Source organism: Diceros bicornis, chromosome 32, assembly GCF_020826845.1.
Source record: "Diceros bicornis minor isolate mBicDic1 chromosome 32, mDicBic1.mat.cur, whole genome shotgun sequence".
NCBI classification, from domain to species: Eukaryota; Metazoa; Chordata; class Mammalia; order Perissodactyla; family Rhinocerotidae; genus Diceros; species Diceros bicornis.
In genome coordinates this window covers 10,717,376-10,737,847 of record NC_080771.1, presented here as the reverse complement: position 1 = coordinate 10,737,847, position 20,472 = coordinate 10,717,376, and the positions used below count along the sequence as shown (strand labels likewise).

At 41.0% G+C, this 20,472-nt stretch overlaps 1 protein-coding gene across 3 annotated transcripts in view; it reads right to left on the bottom strand.

The window, feature by feature from the left end:
- The window catches only part of RSPRY1 (ring finger and SPRY domain containing 1), a 49,755-nt gene that overhangs the window by 3,898 nt on the left and 25,385 nt on the right, over nucleotides 1-20,472 (bottom strand). For 2 of the 3 annotated variants that reach the window (XM_058527879.1, XM_058527880.1), the window contains exons 9-15: nucleotides 20,275-20,390; nucleotides 19,201-19,344; nucleotides 10,202-10,291; nucleotides 8,316-8,427; nucleotides 6,171-6,273; nucleotides 5,677-5,829; nucleotides 557-661 (exon numbers count right to left, since the gene is read on the bottom strand). In XM_058527879.1, coding sequence (XP_058383862.1) covers nucleotides 557-661; nucleotides 5,677-5,829; nucleotides 6,171-6,273; nucleotides 8,316-8,427; nucleotides 10,202-10,291; nucleotides 19,201-19,344; nucleotides 20,275-20,390 — 823 coding nt within the window. The remainder of the gene's footprint in view (nucleotides 1-556; nucleotides 662-5,676; nucleotides 5,830-6,170; nucleotides 6,274-8,315; nucleotides 8,428-10,201; nucleotides 10,292-19,200; nucleotides 19,345-20,274; nucleotides 20,391-20,472) is intronic. The other variant, XM_058527881.1, reaches the window with a different exon arrangement.

Here is a 20,472-nt window from a genome sequence, read left to right as displayed (position 1 = left end):
GCACACTGCCGAACTTCTCCTCCCCTTTCTAACCTTAGTTGCGATGGCTTTCTTGGGGACCGTTTTACTTGCTACTCTTGCTGATGTTTAGACACTCTGTTCTACAGGATGTAGGCTGCCCTCTTGAGTTCATCTCATACAACTGAAATTTGGTTAGAGGGCAGGGAGGTGCTGCCTTCTCAATGGTTAGGAGTGTAAATAATAAGTAAATGAGGAGGCTCTAAAACTAAAAGGGATTGCCCAAGAGCTCATAAGTAGCAATAAACCTTTTACATTTTGTGACGTGAAAGCTGTATTAAAAATATAGTATTGAGTAAACAAAATAAAACAAACACATGCCTTCCATATCAACGAGCTGCTTCTATTTCAGGTACTTTCTGGAATACCGCCATGTACTACTTGGCAAACTCTAACTCCTCATTCAGCCCACTTTAGATATAATAAACTTTGATGAACAGCTATGGAACTGTAACACCCCCAAAGCAATTCAAGAACAGGAGGAAACTTTGCTTAATATAATGCACAAAATAGGAAATAATCAAGCAAACCCTCATACCTGTGTCCACATGGCTTCAACTGTGTGTCTGCTACCTCATCGCAACACAGGGAGCAGCAGTTTTCCCGGATACTGACTTGCTTTAATAGAGCAAGACGCCTGTGCCTGAGTAGGAAACAGTTTGTCAACAGATAAATGGAGCCTGTCAGCAGTGATCCATAGGAAATGCCTTGAAAATGCTCTGTATGTGTGATGTACACTATGGATTCCTTAATCTTCAGTTCAGTAGTTTTCACACAGTATCTCATTTCAATCTCACAATGATTTGAAATCCTTGGATTCCATTTGCCATGAAGGAGGCATAGTCATTCCCATTTTACAAACAAAGAGAGAGTTCTAGGAAATGATTTGCATAAGGCCACACATAGCAAACAGATTCACAAATCAAATTCAAATCTTTTGGTTCTTAGTCTGGAGCTCTATTTTACCAGCAAATTTTAACCTTTGAAGTCACACATTTCTGAGAGTTTGATGAAAAGCATAGGGCTTTTCCCAAGAAAAATGCACACACACAAGTTTTTATACAATTTCAAGGTGTTTATGACAGCCCATCATAGACTCCATGGAAGTCCAGACACCTCAGGTTAGAACTGGCACATTATACTTTCACTCAGCGAGCAATGAAAAGGCAGACAGGCAGAACTGCTCTGCTGAAGGTACAACAGCTCTGACGGATGGGCAGGAGAAACAGGAAACATTCATTCAATCACTAAGGCCTCACTATGTGCCAGGCTCTGTTCCAAGTCCTGGAGACTCAGCAGTGAAGAAAGGACTGAAAAAGCACCCCTGCCTTCAGAGAGCTTACACACCAGTGGGGGAGACAGACAATATACCAGATAAAAATGGAAAATATACAGAACGTTAAATGCTGATGAGCAGTATGGAGAAAAATAAAGCAGGGAGAAGGAAAAGGAGGGTGTACCTAAGAGGCAAGGGGTTATAATCCTAAATATACGGGCCAGGGAAAGTCTCACTAAGGTACCATTTGAGTAAAGACATGAAGGGAGTGACAGAGTGGGCCTTGTAGATATCTGGAGGGAGACCATTTGTGATACCGTGATTTATAATAAATATTTACTTGGTCTTCACATTCCCAGCACAGAGGTCCAAACCCCCTTGAAATTTCATAAGTGATGAGAGCTATAAAGGTCTTTTGTTATGTTAATAAGGGAGAGGGGCTGGAGATTGAGTTCAACTTGCAATGGCCAATGATTTAATCAATCAGGTCTATGTAATAAAACCGCCATAAAAACCCAAAAGAACAGGGCTTGGAGAGCTTCCGGACTGGTGACCGTGTGGAGACAAGGAGAAAGTGGTGTGCTCTCAGAGGGTATGAAACTCTGTGCCCTTTCCCCATACCTTGCTCTATGCATCTCTTCTATCTGGCTGTTCCTGACTTATATCCTTTTATTAAACCAGTAATCTAGTAAGTAAGCTGTTTTCCCGAGTTCTGTGAGCCACTCTAGCAAATTAATGGAACCCGAGGAGGGGGTCATCAGAACCTCTGATCTATAGCTGGTGGGTCAGAAGCACAAGCGACAACCTGGACTTTTGATTGATGTCTGAAGTGTGGGGGCAGTCTTGTAGGACTGAGGTCTTTTTTTTTTTTTTTGTGAGGACGATCAGCCCTGAGCTAACATCCGACGCCAATCCTCCTCTTTTCTGCTGAGTAAGATTGGCCCTGGGCTAACATCTGTGCCCATCTTCCTCTATTTTAAATGGGAAGCCACCACAGCATGGCTTGACAAGCGGTGCATCGGTGCGCCCCCGGGATCCAAACCCGCGAACCCCGGGCCACCAAAGCGGAGCGTGCGCACTTAACCGCCATGCCACCGGGCCAGCCCCAGGACTGAGCTCTTACCCAGTAGGATCTAATGCTATCTCGAGGTAGACAGTGTCAGAATTAAGTCAATTGCTTAGTGGTGCTGGAAAACACACACTGGACCATTCTAGTAGAGGCACAGCAAGTGCAACGGCCCTGAGGCTATAATGGTAGGTTTCAGGAGCACCAAGAAGGCTGGAGGACCATGAGCAAATGGGAGAGGGTAGGAGATAAGGTCAGAGAAATAACGGAGGAGAGGAGGAGACAAATCTTGTAGGGCCTAGTAGGTCACTATAAGGATTTAGGCTTTTACCTTAAGTGAAAGAGGAAGCCACTAGGGTCTTTTGAGCAAAGAAGTGCATAATCTGATTCAAGTTGTAACAAAATTATTCTGGAGGCTGGGTTGAACAGACTGAAGGGGGGTCAAGGCAGGAATAGGGAGACTAGTTTGAGGGCAGGGCCCAAATAATCCAGGTGGCAATGATGGAGGCTTGGACCATGGTGGTAGCAGTGAGGGTGATAAGAAGTAGCTGGATTTGGGACATACTCTGAAGGCACAGCCCACAGGATTTGCTGAGGGATAGGATGTGGGAATGGCAGAAAGTAAGATGTTGAGGATATTCTAGGATTACGGCCAGGGAAATTGGAATGACAATGGAGCTACTAACAGATGTGAGGGAAGACTGTCGGAGAAGCACGTAGCCGTGACTGAATGACTATTGTAGCTGAGAGGTGGGTATACGGTGCTTCCTTGTACTTTCTTTTTTTCTTTTGTGTGTATTTTAAGTTTTCCAAAATAAAAAGGGTAAGAAGAAAAAACAGAATGACTGAAAGGAGAAGAATGAGAGACAGAGAGTACATACAACATAGAACAACTTACGAAAGCCCAGGCAGTAAAAGGGCCGTGATCTCCTACCCTGAAGACAGAAGGAATACTATTCCAATGAGCAAAAAAGTATCCCTGAATATAAGCTTTTGGAACATAGGCTGAAAATATTAATGGCATAGAAAATGGTCTTAGGCATGTTCACACTTAATGTCACAACTTGTAATTAAGTGCAACCGAAATGTCAAGGTGGGCAAGGTACCAACCGGCAGAAGGCTGGCATTAAGGAGACCACTTGATTAGGCTCCGACAAGTCCTATCTTGGCATCACTGTCAGAGACAGCAAAGTCCAGTGCAGCACAGGCTTGCCCTCGCTTGTAACTCTACGGTTCTCATTCAAGGCAGGCTGCCCTTGGGGCACTGAATGGATGTGGTACAAAGAGAGTACCTAAAAGCTGCCCATAAAAGGAGACTTTCCGACAGCTGACGTCTATTGCCACCTGCCTTGTGGGAAGTTTAATTCTGCAGGGGCGGTTAAATGCTGAAGCAGTTTTAACTAAGGCCAGCCTCCAGGGGGACTCTTAGATGGATCGGTTGTCCCTTTCAGGGTGTATGTGAGAAGGCAGCCTTATTCATGGGCTGCATCCAAGAAGACAGGCTAAATAAAAAAGGAATGAGGGGGCCGGCCCAGTGGCTTAGCGGTTAAGTGCGTGTGCTCCGCTACTGGCAGCCTGAGTTCGGATCCCGGGGGTGCACCGACGCACCGCTTCTCCGGCCATGCTGAGGCCGCGTCCCACAAACAGCAGCTAGAAGGATGTGCAACTATGGCATACAACTATCTACTGGGGCTTTGGGGAAAAAAAAGGAGGAGGACTGGCAATAGATGTTAGCTCAGAGCCGGTCTTCCTCAGCAAAAAGAGGAGCATTAGCATGGATGTTAGCTCAGGGCTGATCTTCCTCACAAAAGAGAAAAAAAAAAAGAATGAGGTATCACAGAGGAGAGAGGTGTTACTCTGGACTTTCGGCAAGAGGAATTTAAAGTTCAGAATCTCTGTCAGGCACCAAGACAAGTTGAAGGGAAGTTCTGGGAATGAACCTCAGCTCCCTGAGCTGGGATATAAGTGGCTCTTCTGTTCTTGGGATATTACGGAGGTTCTGCTGCTGCAGGCAATGCTGCTGTCACTATGTGACATTTTCTGGTTCATCTGGAAACTGCTGAGCCACTCTCAAGCCTTGAGACACTGAGTCCAAGGTGAAGCGCAGCCCAGAAGGGCTGTTTATAGACCTACTTTCTGAGCCAAAACAGGAGCTAGGATTACATTACATTATAGATACCTTCAGGGGCGTAATGGCCCAACACCGGCTAGGCCATGGCCGGTGTGGTCTCCTTGACTGCTGAAAGACAGTCTGTCATTGACATAACGTGTGTCATTAGTAACAGGAATACCCTTCCTTACACAGGCCTAGGAAGCTGCTCTGCTAAAAATGATAAACTTTGGCTTACATTGTGAAACAAGCTTCACCTTGAAGTAATTACCAGGAAGCAGCTGGAGTCTTTCCTAGCTTAAGGAACAGACCACATTCATCTCACAAGGAAGAAAAGCAGGCATTCATCCAATGAGACAATTAATGCCAATCACAGATTTTGGCAAATAAGGGCTGTAAAATTTTATCAAAGATGGCATTTCCTAATGGTTGCAGAACAGTGTTGGCATCTATGCCACGCAGCTAAAACCCAACAAGAAGTCTGTTTCAATAAATCCAAGTCTGTTAAAAGATGCACTTGATTTCCTAATATTTAGGATTTTTACACTGACATTCAAATGAAGTTAGTGTGCAGGTTCTTTTGTGTATGTGCATGTGTTGCATTATCTGATTTTTATACCAATGTTATTTAGCTCATAAAAATCTGGAAGTGCTCTTTCTTTATGGGTTCTCTAACACTTTTATTATTATTATTATTTTTTATTCATTTTTTCCCCCAAAGCCCCAGTAGACAGTTGTATGTCATAGCTGCACATCCTTCTAGTTGCTGTATGTGGGACGCGGCCTCAGCATGGTGAGAGAAGCGGTGCCTCAGTGCGCACCTGGGATCCGAACCCAGCCCGCCAGCAGTGGAGCGCATGCACTTAACCGCTAAGCCACAGTGCCGGCCCCCTCTAACACTTTAAATAGCAGTGAAGCTATCTGTTACTTAAAGGTTTGGTGGACATCTCCTGTGAAACCAGCTGGGTCTGGTGCTTTTCGGGGACATAGCTCTTAATTTTTTTCAATTAATTTTATAATAATAATTGGTTTGTTTATATCTCTTCTGAGATCTGTTTTAATAATTTCTATCTCCTAGCAAGTCATCCATTTTACTCAGGTTTTAAAAATTATTTGTAAAAAGTTGAAAAAAGATTCTTAGAAATTGTTTTAATTTCTCACGAGATGCATGTGAATGTCTGGAGATAGCTTAAGCAGATTCCTTACCTTGGTAAAATGATTTTCTCTTCAGCTGTTAGGAAGGCATAGTCATTAAAAGTGCTAAATTTCGTAGATGGTGGATATTTGAAGGGTTTTGCTCCAAAATTGAACTCACATTGTTGATATGACATGAAACTAGCTGCAGCAAAAAATCCAGATCTACAAATAAAAATAAGTACAGAGCTCGAGAATTAATACAAACAAAGTAAAGCTTATACCCAAAGTGGTTTTCAGAAAGTCGGAATGAGTCATACCCTAGCAGAAAGGAAGGGTGACAGATTCTGTTTACTAACCTAGACAGGACTGTGAACCAGAGAATATCCTGCCTTTATCTTCCTATATCAAACTTGGGATAGTTTTAGGGATGACCAAATGGGTCTCCAATTACTTGAAGTAAAATGATTCCTCATCACAACTAACTACATAAATGGACAAAGTTGTTTTCTGGAGAAAAGTACATTTCAGGGAGCTACTCGAATCGTTGACTAAGAGCTACTTACACAGTAGATGAAAAGACTTGATTCTCAGGAGGCAGCTGGTTGCCATTTAAAAAGAAGATCATTTGCTTTTCATCCAAGTCTAACAGAAATCCTACTGTGTCTCCTAGAGGATAAAGTGAAACACTGTTAGGACAGGGCGTATACTACCAGGATTCTGCTAAATGTCTCAAGGGTTTTAACGTGACTGTATTAAGTCCGCATCTGTAGCCATGTATTCAACATATTCATCTTTCTTGCTTCCTCTGCAACTGATCTGACCCCTTCATACCAATATTTTAATGTACCATTAAGAAAATGCTGCCAATTAATCTATGACAAACCATCAATTGTAAGATGCATCCCAATTTCAAAGATGTTAAAATGTGGGAAAAATGTGCATTTTGAGAGCAGTAAAATATGGTAAGATCAAAATCATGTGCTTCTTTGCCTCTCTGGCGAGAGTTAAAACTCCCCGAGATACCAACTGCCCCAAAACAAGTCTTTTTTTTTTTTTTTTTTAAAAAAAAAGCATTCATCTTCACTCATAAAATTCTTTTTTAAACTGTCAAAGATAAACACATGAAATTACACAGTGATGACAAGAAAAATGGACATTCAACGCTGGTGGAAGAAAATTTGGCAACATATAGCAAAAGTGTTGAAACTGTATCCTCCTTGCCAGAGAAGTTTTACTTCTCTAAGGATTTATCCTGAGAAAATCCAGAATGGTTTATAATATTTTTTTATAATAATAATTTGAAAACGCAAAAATGTAACTGTCCTACCTTGAGGCATTGATTAATGTAGTACAATTATATAATGAAATATTGAAAAAGCCATTCAAAATGTTATTTAATAACCTGGAAAGCTGTTCAAGGCATATTAACTGTGATAACAACAAAAATATATACATCAAATTTTAAGTGCTTTTAAAAAAATCTTCGGATAAAGGAATTACAACGGATTTAAAAAACAACAGTCTTGGCAGACAGTGCCTCTATGTTATGCTGTTAAATAAAGAAGTTTTATGTTCCTTTAAGAACCTGCATGCCATTAAAATAAGGGCTTATGTTGGCTTTCAGGTTTTTCCCTTCCCACACTATCAATTTAGTTAATTAAGAGGAGCTGTCCCCTCATGGCAGTAGTCAAATTCCTGTTCTCTTAGCATGCCTTAAAATTCCGTTTATATCTATAATGCTAGTTGGGGCAGAAAACTGAGAGAGGGATGCTTGGAGAAGGAGTTGGGCTATATCCTCTATCTAGCTCTGAGGCTGGGAATAAAATTTGTCCAGAAGTTCCATTTCCTGCCATATGACTCTACGTCTTCAGAATGAGGTGGGGCCACCAGGAGGCACCCTAGAATACCACCTTCCAGTGCAATGGTACCATGGCAGGGAAGTCCTGTTTTCACTGTATTTATTGGGGGTAAAAGGACTCAATAACCTTAAATCTTTTAGTATTAAGTGTTTAACAAACCAACTGTGTGGCTCTAACTTCGCTGCTTGACTTTTTCATTAATAAACGTTTTTATGGGTCTAGCGCGTTGGACACTGTAAACCAGATGCAGCAAAAATTAAATGAGACAAAAAAGATCATGCTGTTGAAGAGATATTCCTTCTAGAAATCCTGGAGCTATGACTGAGAGTCCTGGTAGCCTGTGCCCCTGCAGCATCCCAAGTCTGATGTCTGGAGAATGGAGGCTGGGTAGACGTGTTTGAGGCAGAAAGTGCTCAAATCATCCTTAAAAGCTGCTCTAGAGGGGCCCAGAATGTGGCCACTGAATAGTATCTATCCCACAGCCATCAGGTCTCTGAAAATATTCTCATTTCACAGGCCTTACAATTTCAGTGTCCTCTCTCCATGGCTGCTTTAATTTAAAACATATACCCAGAGAGGAAACAGGAATTCATATTAGTCTTACCATTTTCCCACTAAATTAAGAATTTTATAGTCTGAAATGTTTTTGTTAAAAGAAGGGCTCCACTAGAGGTGAACTTATCAGGAGAATACCGTTCATATCCCTGGCAGGGGATACAAAACCTAATATTCCTTTTCATATCTAATCCTCTTCCATTAAAAAATTTTAAAGCCTAACATAATAGATACACCATCATAACCAAATGTCTTAACTTAGTCAATAAATTCATGACGGAGAGGAATGAATACCTTCTTTCCAGCACGGGTGTAGGTGAGGCTTACTTCTGGCGTTGTACCAAATCAGCTGCCGGCAGCCATCGTATGCACAGGAATATTCGTCGTCCCCAATGCCATAGCCTTCCTGGAGGGAGACAGGGCCCAGAAGATTAGCAAGGCTCTGCCTGCTGTGTTCTGGGAAAAGACAGCGTGTCTTTTATAACCATTAACCTTGTAGCTGGAATTCTAAACTTTTAGGATGAAGGGACAGCCTGTGGTTCTTGGAGGATACCCAAATTCTGACCTAGAGGCCTGGTTCCATGTGAACAGATAATAACTTCACCAACAAGTATTTCCCAAGTTTCACATTTGTTAGTTCATTTAATTCTCACTAACCACCTTCAGGCTGGTGGCAGTATGCTCCATTTTAAGAGGAAATAAAGGCTCAGAGAAGCCAACCAGATTGTCCAAGGACACACTACTAAAAGAGTTAAGTTTGGCCCTTGGAATCTTCTGATTCCAAGACTGGCAAGCTTTCCACTTCACTGCGGCTGAGCAAACACCTTTCTTGCAGGTAACAGACTTCAGAACACCCACACGCCTAGAGATTTCAAAACTGGAGACAAGAGAAAGGTTAGCGTGGACAATCAGCTAATAGCTATTCTGAAATTGGCTCAATGTGAGCGTCATACAGGTCCTTGGCAGCTGCTTTTATTACTTAACCGCCTTTTAATTATTTCACAATTATCTTATTTTTAATATTAAAAGGGTGGATGGGACCTTAAGAAATTATTTTGAGTGCTTATTAAAAAATAGAAGAAATAGAGGAAGCATGCAGATCAGACAACTGCTTGCTATCTTTAAGGGTCAATGGTGAAAGACTGTAGTGGAGAAAAGAATTGAAAACGTGAGCCAAATCCAAGTAAGATCTCAGGTCCTGGTGACGGTCTGTGAGGAGACAGACTGGGAAAAAGGCTCTAACATACTCCTTGACTACTTGGATTGCAATATACTGAATTCAGATGAGTGTTCTCCCAAGTGAGGCTTCTGAATTAGCTGTTCTGACACACTATTCAGACTATTAAAGAGTTACATGATCTTGCATCTGACTGCCTTTAGGCAGTCTACTAGAAGAACACCTTGCTATCCCTTTCAAAGCCTATAAACATGTAAGTAAAAAACTTATTTTTTATTTTATGGGTGTTGGGGCATAGGCAAAAGGCAAGCAATTCTTTTCTATCTTCAGTTTCTAATGTACTAGGAAGTCCTGAAACAACACTTGAAAGAAGTGTTCCTAGAAGATTCCTAGCCACCAAGAGTTGGCTAAGAACAGACTTTCCCATGCAATGTCTTCTATGCCTGGATGAATTTCACAACAGAGTGACACTATGGGACAAAGGTGGAGCGCTAATAATTTTAACCACAGATCAGCTTCTACAGGCGAAGAATTAGATGCCTCTGCCAAACAGAGATGCACTTCATAATTTTATTTATTTATTTATTTTTTCCCCAAAGCTCCAGTAGATAGCTATATGTCATAGCTGCATATCCTTCTAGCTGCTGTATGTGGGACGCGGTCTCAGCATGGCCGGAGAAGTGGTGCGTCGGTGTGCACCCGGGATCCGAACCCGGGCCACCAGCAGCGGAGCGCGCACACTTAACCGCTAAGCCACGGGGCCAGCCCCTAGAGATGCACTTTAAAAATCCCTTGAGCTTACATCCCAGAGAGCAACCTAGATGTACTACACGCTCTCTCAACCTGAAAACATTCCCAGCTAATGGTTTCCATTAGCTGAGACAGATAAAATGAGAGAACAGGGAAGCTGCCTTGGTAATAGGGTGATAATTTTGATCTGCCTTTTTCTTGTCATGTATATTTTAATAATGGATTACTAAAAAACAAAAAAAAGAAAGCTTACCCATAGCTTGTCATTCAGGGAATATTTTGAATCCTTCCCCGTGAGCTGGACACTGTCCTTTCTCCTGCTGTCCAGCATCCCAACCCCTTCCTTTTATGGAGAATGTAATGAAGATACAGTGTCCTGCCTCCCGCTCTGGAGGTGGCAGGGTAATACGTGACCTAGGCTTGGCCAACTGGACCCTCTCCTCAGACACCCAGTGGGGTGTGAGTGACCCCACAAGGAGGGGTGGTTAGGACTGATTTATGAGAGCAGCATTGGCATCCTGGCCCCTGAAACACTGGCTGCTGCACTTCTGTCTTTTGGCTCTCTGACGTTGCCTTGGAGCCCAGGTTCCCAAACCACTCCACAGTCTGGGAGCCCCGGACAGGTGTCCAAGTCATTCCTTTCTGTTTAAGACAGCAGAATCATGTTTTCCAGGCAAGAGGCTTCAACAGGGGAAGGACCATGGGCTATCTTGACCAGGATTTGAATTCTCCAGTACTTGGAGGCTGGTGACTTTGGTCAAGTTTCTAAATTAAATTCTCTGAACCTCATTCTCCTCATCTTTAAATGTGAAAATACCTTCCCAAACTCTGAAAAAGATTTGAGTATGTGAAAGACCTGTCACACGGTAGATGCTCAAAAGGCTAAACATATTTTAGACAAGTCAAAATGCACCCCTGGAGACTTGCTCCTCCCATACCCCCATAAAAATATACAACCCAACAAGATAACTATTCTGCAGGTGACCTGAGCAAGAACTATCTTTAAGCTTCTCTTTTTAATAATCTATCTCTGAGCCCAACACTTTGATCATCCTTTCAAAACTGAAGCCCAAGCAGTAAAAGTTAAAATAAGAGGCACTATGGGCAGACTTCAAATCTTTAGAAACTGGGTGTATCCTAGGAATAACTTATTCCATAAAATCACACCCTGTCTGGACAAGCAAAAAGATTCAGAACCACTAGAACAAGGTCCAGGTGAAGCAAAGTTGTAAGTACGGCAACATCATTAAAATCCTACAATTGGGAAAAGATGTATCAGACTTCCTCAATTTCTAACAGGGAATCAACCAGCACTTGGATCAGGGAAAAACGTTTTGCTTTCTGTTTTTTAAAGAAAGAATAGTCTATCAAGCAATTGGGAGGGTAGGAAAACAGTATTTTAAGCCTCTTAACTTGAGGAGTCAAAGATTCTGCACATAACGGCAGAAATCAGCTTCATCCACCAGATAAAATGATCCAGCTTGGAGTGACGTCAGCATCATGGCGGAGTGAGCTTTCCCGTGAATTCTTCCCCCACAAAATACAACAAAAGTAACAGCCACAGACCAACAACGGAATCCCAGACAGTCAAAAGCTGGAGCGGAAGGATCCACACTGCCGCACATCTGAGAGCGGAACGTGCTGGGCCCCCGGAGGAAGTGGGGAGAGGTAAGGAGAACTCCGCTCCCTCCCCATCAGATCAGCGATCCGGTCCGCGCGGCTCCCAGAGAGGGGGGAGGGGCGGCCCTCGGCGGGAAACTGTAGCTCTTCGGGCGCTCTCAGCCAGTGGGAAACTCCCGCACAGAGGGCTCAGAGGAGCCACAGGGCTACCATCAACATCTGAGCAACCCAGAGAGCGGATAAAGAGGGGCAAACGAGAAGCCTCCCACGTCAGGGACCCAGAGGGCAAAAGAGAGAGCTCCCCCCTCCCCGCAACCCGGAGTCTGCAGCTCGACCAGATCTAGCGGTCCGAGGCAGACCTGAATAAACTGGACTGGACCCGTGGATCGCAGTGGGGAAAAGAAACAAAACAAAACAAAACAAAACAAAACTGCGGATCGCAGCAGAAAAACTGGGGCAGAGCGCAGGGGGCTTAGACTACACAGCCCTTTACCACCACACAGTGGCGGCAGGTGGAAATTGCAACCAGAGACTTCCAGGATGAGGAAAATCAAAACCAACACAGGAACCACAATGCAAAAATATATGAAATCACCAGACCAGAAACAAAATGACAAGCACCCAGAAATCAACCCCGAAGACACAGAAATCCATAAACTAAATGACAGAGATTTCAAAATAGCTATCATAAATACACTCAACGAAATACGAGACAACACAGACAAACAATTAAATGAGATTAGGAGTTTCTTCACAAAAGAGATTGAAATCATAAAGAAAAACCTATCAGGGCTGATGGAGATGAAGAACACAATGGAGGAGATAAAGGAGAATCTGGAATCTTTAAAGAACAGAGCTGACAATATGGAGGAAAGAATTAGTACTTTAGAGGATAGGAATACAGATATACTCCAGATGGAAGAAGAGAGAGAACTAAGACTAAAAAGAAATGAAGAAAGACTCCGAGAAATATCGGACTCTATTAGAAAATGTAACATAAGAATTATAGGTATTCCTGAGGGAGAGGAGAGGGAAAGAGGAACAGAGAGCCTATTCAAGGAAATAATAGCTGAAAATTTCCCAAATCTGGGGAAGGAGCAGGAAATACCAGTAAGCGAAGCCAACAGGACTCCTATATATATTAACAGACAAAGGCCTTCACCACGACACCTAGTGGTAAGGCGAGCCAGGGTCAACGACAAAGAAACAATATTAAGGGCAGCTAGACAAAAACAAAAAATAACGTACAAAGGAACTCCCATCAGGCTCTCAGCGGATTTCTCAACAGAAACTTTTCAGGCTAGAAGAGACTGGAATGATATATTCAAAATACTAAAAGACAAAAACTTTCAGCCAAGAATACTCTATCCAGCAAAAATATCCTTCAAATATGATGGAGAAATAGTAACTCTCCCAGATAAACAAAAGCTAAGGGAGTTCATGGCCACGAGACCCCCACTACAAGAAATACTCAAGAAGGCCCTCAGGCCTGAAAACAAGAAGAGAAAGGGAACACAAAGCTTGGAGTAAGGAGAAAAGTAGGTAGACAAAATCAGAGAAATAGTAGATCTTTACCGGAATAGGTTAGCAACCACTTAAATACTAAACTCAAAGATCAAAGGAAGAAATTCACCAAAAATAAATTTAACCTCATCACTGTAAACACACAGCCACAACACAAGATAGAATAAGGTATAACAAGAGCAACTTAGAAGGGGAAGAGGAAAGTGACTGAATTGACTTAGTATAAGGAAATAGGAGGCTATCAGATAATGGACTATCTCATACAGAAGATTTTTCGCCCAAACCTCAAGGTAACCACTAAACAAATAATCAAATTAAAACCACATATGATAAACAAAGAGAAAACTAGAAGAATCATAAGACAGAACAACCAAACTGAATTGGCAGTCCAAAACAAATGGGACAAGAAACAAAGGAAATGCAAAAGAACCAGAAAATAAGTGACAAAACAGCAACATTCAACCCTCATATTTCAATAATTACCCTAAATGTAAATGGATTGAACTCTCCAATCAAAAGATACAGAGTGGCAGGATGGATTAAAAAGCAAGACCCAACAATATGCTGCCTTCAGGAAACACATCTTAGCACTAAAGACAAGCACAGGCTCAGAGTGAAAGGATGGAAGACAATACTCCAAGCTAATGGCAAACAAAAGAAAGCAGGTGTTGCCATACTCATATCAGACAAAGTAGACCTCAAGATAAAACAGGTTAAGAAAGACAAAGAAGGGAAATATATAATGATAAAAGGGACACTCCATCAAGAAGACATATCACTTATAAATATATATGCACCCAACATAGGAGCACCAATGTACATAAAACAACTATTAACAAACCTAAAAGGAGAAATCAACAACAACACAATAATAGTAGGGGATCTTAACACCCCACTTACAGCAATGGATAGATCATCCAGACAAAAAGTTAATAAAGAAATATTAGACTTAAATGAAAAACTGGACGAGATGGACCTAGTAGACATATACAGAGCACTCCACCCAAAAACAGCTGACTACACATTCTTCTCAAGCGCGCATGGAACATTCTCTAGGATAGACCATATGTTGGGAAACAAAGCAAGCCTCAATAAATTTAAGAAGATTGAAATCATAACAAGCATCTTTTCAGACCATAAGGCTATGAAACTGGAAATGAACCAGGAAAAAAAAACTGGGAAAGTGACAAAAATGTGGAGATTAAACAACATGCTACTGAACAACCAATGGATCATTGATGAAATTAAAGGAGAAATCAAAAACTATCTGGAAACAAACGAAAATGATAACATGCCATATCAAACCATATGGGACGCAGCAAAAGCGGTCCTGAGAGGGAAACTCATAGCGATACAAGCCCACCTTAACAAACAAGAAAAAGCCCTAATAGGCAACCTTAAATTACACCTAACAGAACTAGAAAAAGAAGAACAAACAAAGCCCAAAGCCAGCAGAAGGAGAGAAATAATAAAAATCAGAGCAGAAATAAATGATATTGAGACCAAAAAAACAGTAGAAAGGATTAATGAAACAAAGAGTTGGTTCTTCGAGAAGATAAACAAAATAGACAAACCCTTAGCCAGGCTAACTAAGAAAAAAAGAGAAAAGGCTCAAGTAAATAAAATTAGAAATGAAAGAGGAGAAATTACAACGGATACCATGGAAATACAGAGGATTATAAGAGAATACTATGAGAAATTATATGCCAACAAATTGGACAATCTAGAAGAAATGGATAAATTCTTAGACTTATACAACCTCCCAAAATTGAACCAAGAAGAAATGGAGAATCTGAATAGACCAATCACAAGTAAAGAGATTGAAATAGTAATCAAAAACCTCCCAAAAAATAAAAGTCCAGGACCAGATGGCTTCTCCAGTGAATTTTACCAAACATTCAAAGAAGATTTATTACCCATCCTCCTCAAACTATTCCAAAAAATAGAGGAAGATGGAACACTTCCTGAATCATTCTATGAGGCCAACATCACCCTGATACCGAAACCAGACAAAGACAATACAAAGAAAGAAAATTACAGGCCAATATCGCTGATGAACATTGATGCAAAAATCCTCAACAAAATATTGGCAAACCGAATACAACAATATATTAAAAAGATCATACACCATGATCAAGTGGGATTTATACCAGAGACGCAGGGATGGTTCAACATCCGCAAATCAATCAACGTGATACATCACATCAACAAAACAAAGAATAAAAACCACATGATCATCTCAATAGACGCAGAGAAGGCATTTGACAAGATACAACATCCATTTATGATAAAAACTCTCAATAAAATGGGAATAGCAGGAAAGTACCTCAACATAATAAAGGCCATATATGACAAACCCACAGCTAACATCATACTCAACGGGGAAAGACTGAAAGCCATTCCTCTGAGAACAGGAACGAGGCAGGGCTGCCCACTCTCACCACTCCTGTTCAACATAGTACTGGAGGTTTTGGCCAGAGCAATTAGGCAAGAAAAAGGAATAAAAGGAATCCAAATAGGTAACGAAGAAGTGAAACTCTCACTATTTGCAGATGACATGATTGTATATATAGAAAACCCTAAAGAATCTGTTGGAAAACTGTTAGAAACAATCAACAACTACAGCAAAGTTGCAGGGTACAAAATCAATCTACAAAAATCAGTTGCATTTCTATATGCTAATAATGAACTAACAGAAAGAGAGCTCAAAAAGATAATACCATTTACAATTGCATCAAAAAGAATAAAATACCTAGGAATAAATCTTACCAAGGAGGTGAAGGACCTATACAATGAGAACTACAAGACATTATTGAGGGAAATCTACGATGACATAAAGAAATGGAAAGATATCCCATGCACGTGGATTGGAAGAATAAACATAGTTAAAATGTCTATATTACCTAAAGCAATCTACAGATTCAATGCAATCCCAATCAGAATCCCAATGACATTCTTCACAGAAATAGAAAAAAGAATACTAAAATTTATATGGGGCAACAAAAGACCCCGAATAGCTAAAGAAATCCTAAAGAAAAAGAACAAAGCAGGAGGCATCACAATTCCTGACTTCAAAACATACTACAAAGCAACAGTAATCAAAACAGCATGGTACTGGTACAAAAACAGACACACAGATCAATGGAACAGAATTGAAAGCCCAGAAATAAAACCACACATATATGGACAGCTAATTTTCGACAAAGGTGCTAAGGACATGCAATGGAGAAAGGAAAGTCTCTTCAATAAATGGTGTTGGGAAAACTGGACAGCCACATGCAAAAGAATGAAAGTGGACCATGTGCTATCGCCATTCACAAAAATTAACTCAAAATGGATCAAAGACCTGAAGGTGAGACCTGAAACTATAAAACTCATAGAAGAAAATATAGGCAACACACTATTTGACATTGGGTTTAAAGGAATCTTTTCGGATGACATGCCTACCCAGACTAGGGAAACTAAAGAAAAAATAAACAAGTGGGACTTTATCAGACTAAAGAGCTTTTATAAGACAAATGAAATCAGAATCAAGATGAACAAACAACCAACCAGCTGGGAGAGAATATTTGCAAAACATACATCTGACAAGGGGTTGATCTCCATAATATATAAAGAACTCACACAATTGAACAACAAAAAAACAAACAACCCGATCAAAAAATGGGCAGAGGAAATGAACAGACACTTCTCCAAGGAAGATATACAGATGGCCAATAGGCACATGAAAAGATGCTCAACATCACTAATCATCAGGGAAATGCAAATCAAAACAACACTAAGATACCACCTCACGCCCGTTAGAATGGCTATAATCACCAAGACAAAAAACAACAAATGTTGGAGAGGATGTGGAGAAACAGGAACCCTCATACACAGCTGGTGGGAATGCAAATTGGTGCAGCCTCTATGGAAAACGGTATGGAGATTCCTCAAAGAATTAAAAATAGAGATGCCCTATGATCCAGCCATCCCACTACTGGGAATCTATCCAACGCACCTGAAATCAACAATCCAAAGAGGCTTATGCACCCCTATGTTCATTGCAGCATTATTCACCATAGCCAAGAAGTGGAAGCAACCTAAGTGTCCCTCGACTGACGATTGGATTAAGAAAATGTGGTATATATATACAATGGAATACTACTCAGCCATAAAAAAAGACAAAATCGTCCCATTTGCAACAACATGGATGGGCCTGGAGCGTATTATGTTAAGTGAAATAAGCCAGAAAGAGAAAGACAAACACTGTATGATCTCACTCATATGTGGAATATAAACCAACACATGGACAGAGAAAACTGGACTGTGGTTACCCGGGAAGTGGGGGTGGGGGGTGGGCACAAGGGGTGAAGGGAGTCATATATGGGGTGATGGACAAACAAAAATGTACAACCCAAAATTTCACAATGTTAGAAACCATTAAAATATCAATAAAAATCAAAAAAAAAAAAAAAAAAAATGATCCAGCTTCACTGGTGACTTAAATATTTGCAACATTCAGTCTCAGATATACTACACCTAGACCTGTAGTGTGTTTGCCGCCAAATCAGGAGAGACAAATTTTATAGCGAAGCTTCCTCCCTAGAGGATTCATATTTTTTCTAGTTCTGGAACAATTTTTTACTTCTAAATGAGGAGACTAGCTAATTCTCTGAGACTCTCCCCATTTTCAAATGCAAAGAAAACAACTATTGTAGAACAGGAAGGGGACTGAATTCTCGTCCTAGTTTCTTTATTTCCTACTCTCAGTCTCAGTTTTCTCACCTGTCAAATGGAAATTGTGACAAAAAAATCTGTTGTGGGTATCAGATGATAGGCTCTAAAATGAAGGTGCTCTTGAAATTAAGATGTTTTTTAAAGTCCTAAAAAATCATCTTTAGGACATCATTTGGGGCAGGCTGTCATGTAATTGATACTATCTCCTTTAAATCAGTGCCCAAGTTGGGAACTAAGAGATTAACTGACATTGTTTCCCATTTACTTCTGACTACATGGTGCCACAGAAAAGCCCCATGCTTCCAGGTTTTAATTAATTTAAGGCCCAGCCGACTAGGAGGCCCTGCATCAGGGAAGGTTCTCAACAAAAGCAATGGCAGACTGGGTTCTAGTTTTCCACCCTGGACAAGAATCCAGACCCGACCTCTCCACTGGCCCTCTTCCTCCAATATGTCTCTCTCCAGCAAGCAGTTTAGTAAAATGCCATGAATAATTCCAGGATGCTATAAAGCCTTGCTGAAAAGGCTGTTTAGAAACTATGCTCATGGCAGGCATGTTTAGTTTGATTTTGTTGGATCACTTCTCAAACCCATCCCAGGACCTTACATATGGGATGGGAGACTATTATTTATTTAGATTAACAAAATAATCCAAGGGGGCTTTTTCAGCTCAAAGGGTAAAAATCATATGTACACAAAATATTCCTGATCAAAACTGGATTAATTCCAAACAGCTTATAATTTGACTGACAGAAGAAAGCCAATTGGGCTGGACATTAGAAGGGTATGAAGTGGCAAGAAATCAACATCTATAGGAAAGGGAGGAACCCCAACCTCTCACACTCAGGTAGTGGTAGCCCAATTTTGCTTCCTCTAGTGCACTTAATCTTCCCTTTTATATTACAGCTTTCTATAACAAAGCAAATACTAAATACCGAAAACAACTGTGCCTACTAATTACAAGGTAGAAGTCAAGCACATTTAGTACTTTGTGAAAGTACTAAGAGAATTCCTACAAAGTTCGTAAAGCTTAAGTGCAAGGTAAAAATTAAGTGCAAGGTAAAAATTATCACTGGTCCCAATGTAAAAACTGAGCCAAAGATGGGGCTGGGGTTGGGGCAGAGCCGACAAAGACACAGGATGCATCCAACCTCTAGGTGGAAAATTAACATGAACTTAAAACTCGAGGGAAAAAGAATCTGAGAGGCAATTTCACTTGTGTTTTCCTACTTCTGAATCAGTTTAGCAAACCACTGTTAGGGATTTAGCACTCTGTGGTTCAGCCCAAGAAACGATTACTGTACAAACCTATCTGAAAAATTAGTTATTCTCCTCCCACTCACCAGAAAACTGCTTCTGCCCCCCTTTGCACATTCTCCAGGGTACTCACATGATTGAGAAATTTGCTGGCTCGTGTGGCCCAGCCTATCTGCATGACTCCAGAAGTGACCACTGTTACTTCGTAGTACCACACCCCAGCGTCCACACAAAAGGTGCAACGCACACTTTCAAAAGAGGAGGCATCACAGCGAGCCTGGCAAAACAAAGAGCATGGCAGTTCATCATCAGCGCCTGAAGACCACCAAAGACAACTGACTGCTCAGGAGGTTGAATGTAGTTTTCCTTATTAAAGCTTCTGGTGGACTACTGTTTCTTTCTCTGTGCATCCTCAGTGACAAAAAGTGCAAAACCGAATGAAGCACACTCTATTTTATAGTTCTATTTCCAGGGAGTTCTAACAGGATTGGAAGACCTCAAAGATGGCTGCAGTAAGGATTAGCGAAGGCCAGTGGCTTCATTTTTAAGCACTTACAGAGCTTTGCTCTCATAGTAGAATCTTTTACAAATGTATAAACATTGCCTTAACCTGTACTTATGATAGAGAAGGATATTAAAGGATATAAGATGGGATACCTAAAAATAATCTAAAGCAGAAAACTACTTAAGGCATTTTGCAATATGTAAGATCAAAGAGCTGTTTGCAGCCATTCTTCAAACAGCTCTTTAATCTTGACGTGTCTAGTGCTTATGGTACCTTCCTGTACATAAACAGCTCTTTCATCAACCTTCACCACAAAATCAGCAACGTTTCCAACGTACAAGGAGAAGGGGAAGCACTAGACAGATACAATTGGCTATGTAGGGATTAAAAAAAGGAATGGCCTCTTTTATAAACACTAGTCTTTGTACCTTTAGCTGAATAAAATGGCAGAAATTAAAAACAGACATATTTAAACCAGTCAATAAATATTACAGTGCTTACTATATGCATAGCACCACGTGGGATATAAAAGAGTAAATGATATCCCAAATACCCTCTCTCCCACCACTTCTACCTCCAACCACTCTTTGAGTATGAAATAAACTTCCATCTGCTCTGCAAGAAATTGCTTTTGTTCAGAATCAGGGCATGAAAATGAAAACAAGATTTTTTCCCCGAATGGTGCACTTGTGGAAGCTTTACCTCCAAGCCATGAGGCGAGATCTTCAGGTACTCGCTGACATCGTTGCTATTCAGCATAGTCCTAATGCTATTCAAGTCCACTTTCTCATAGGTCAGCTGCCGACCTTCTTTTAGAACTGCAAAAGAAAAGAGTGCTCATGTTTCCAAGGCAGGCTGTTGTGGGGAAAAAAAGCTAGTGTCATTGCTAGCTGCCATCCT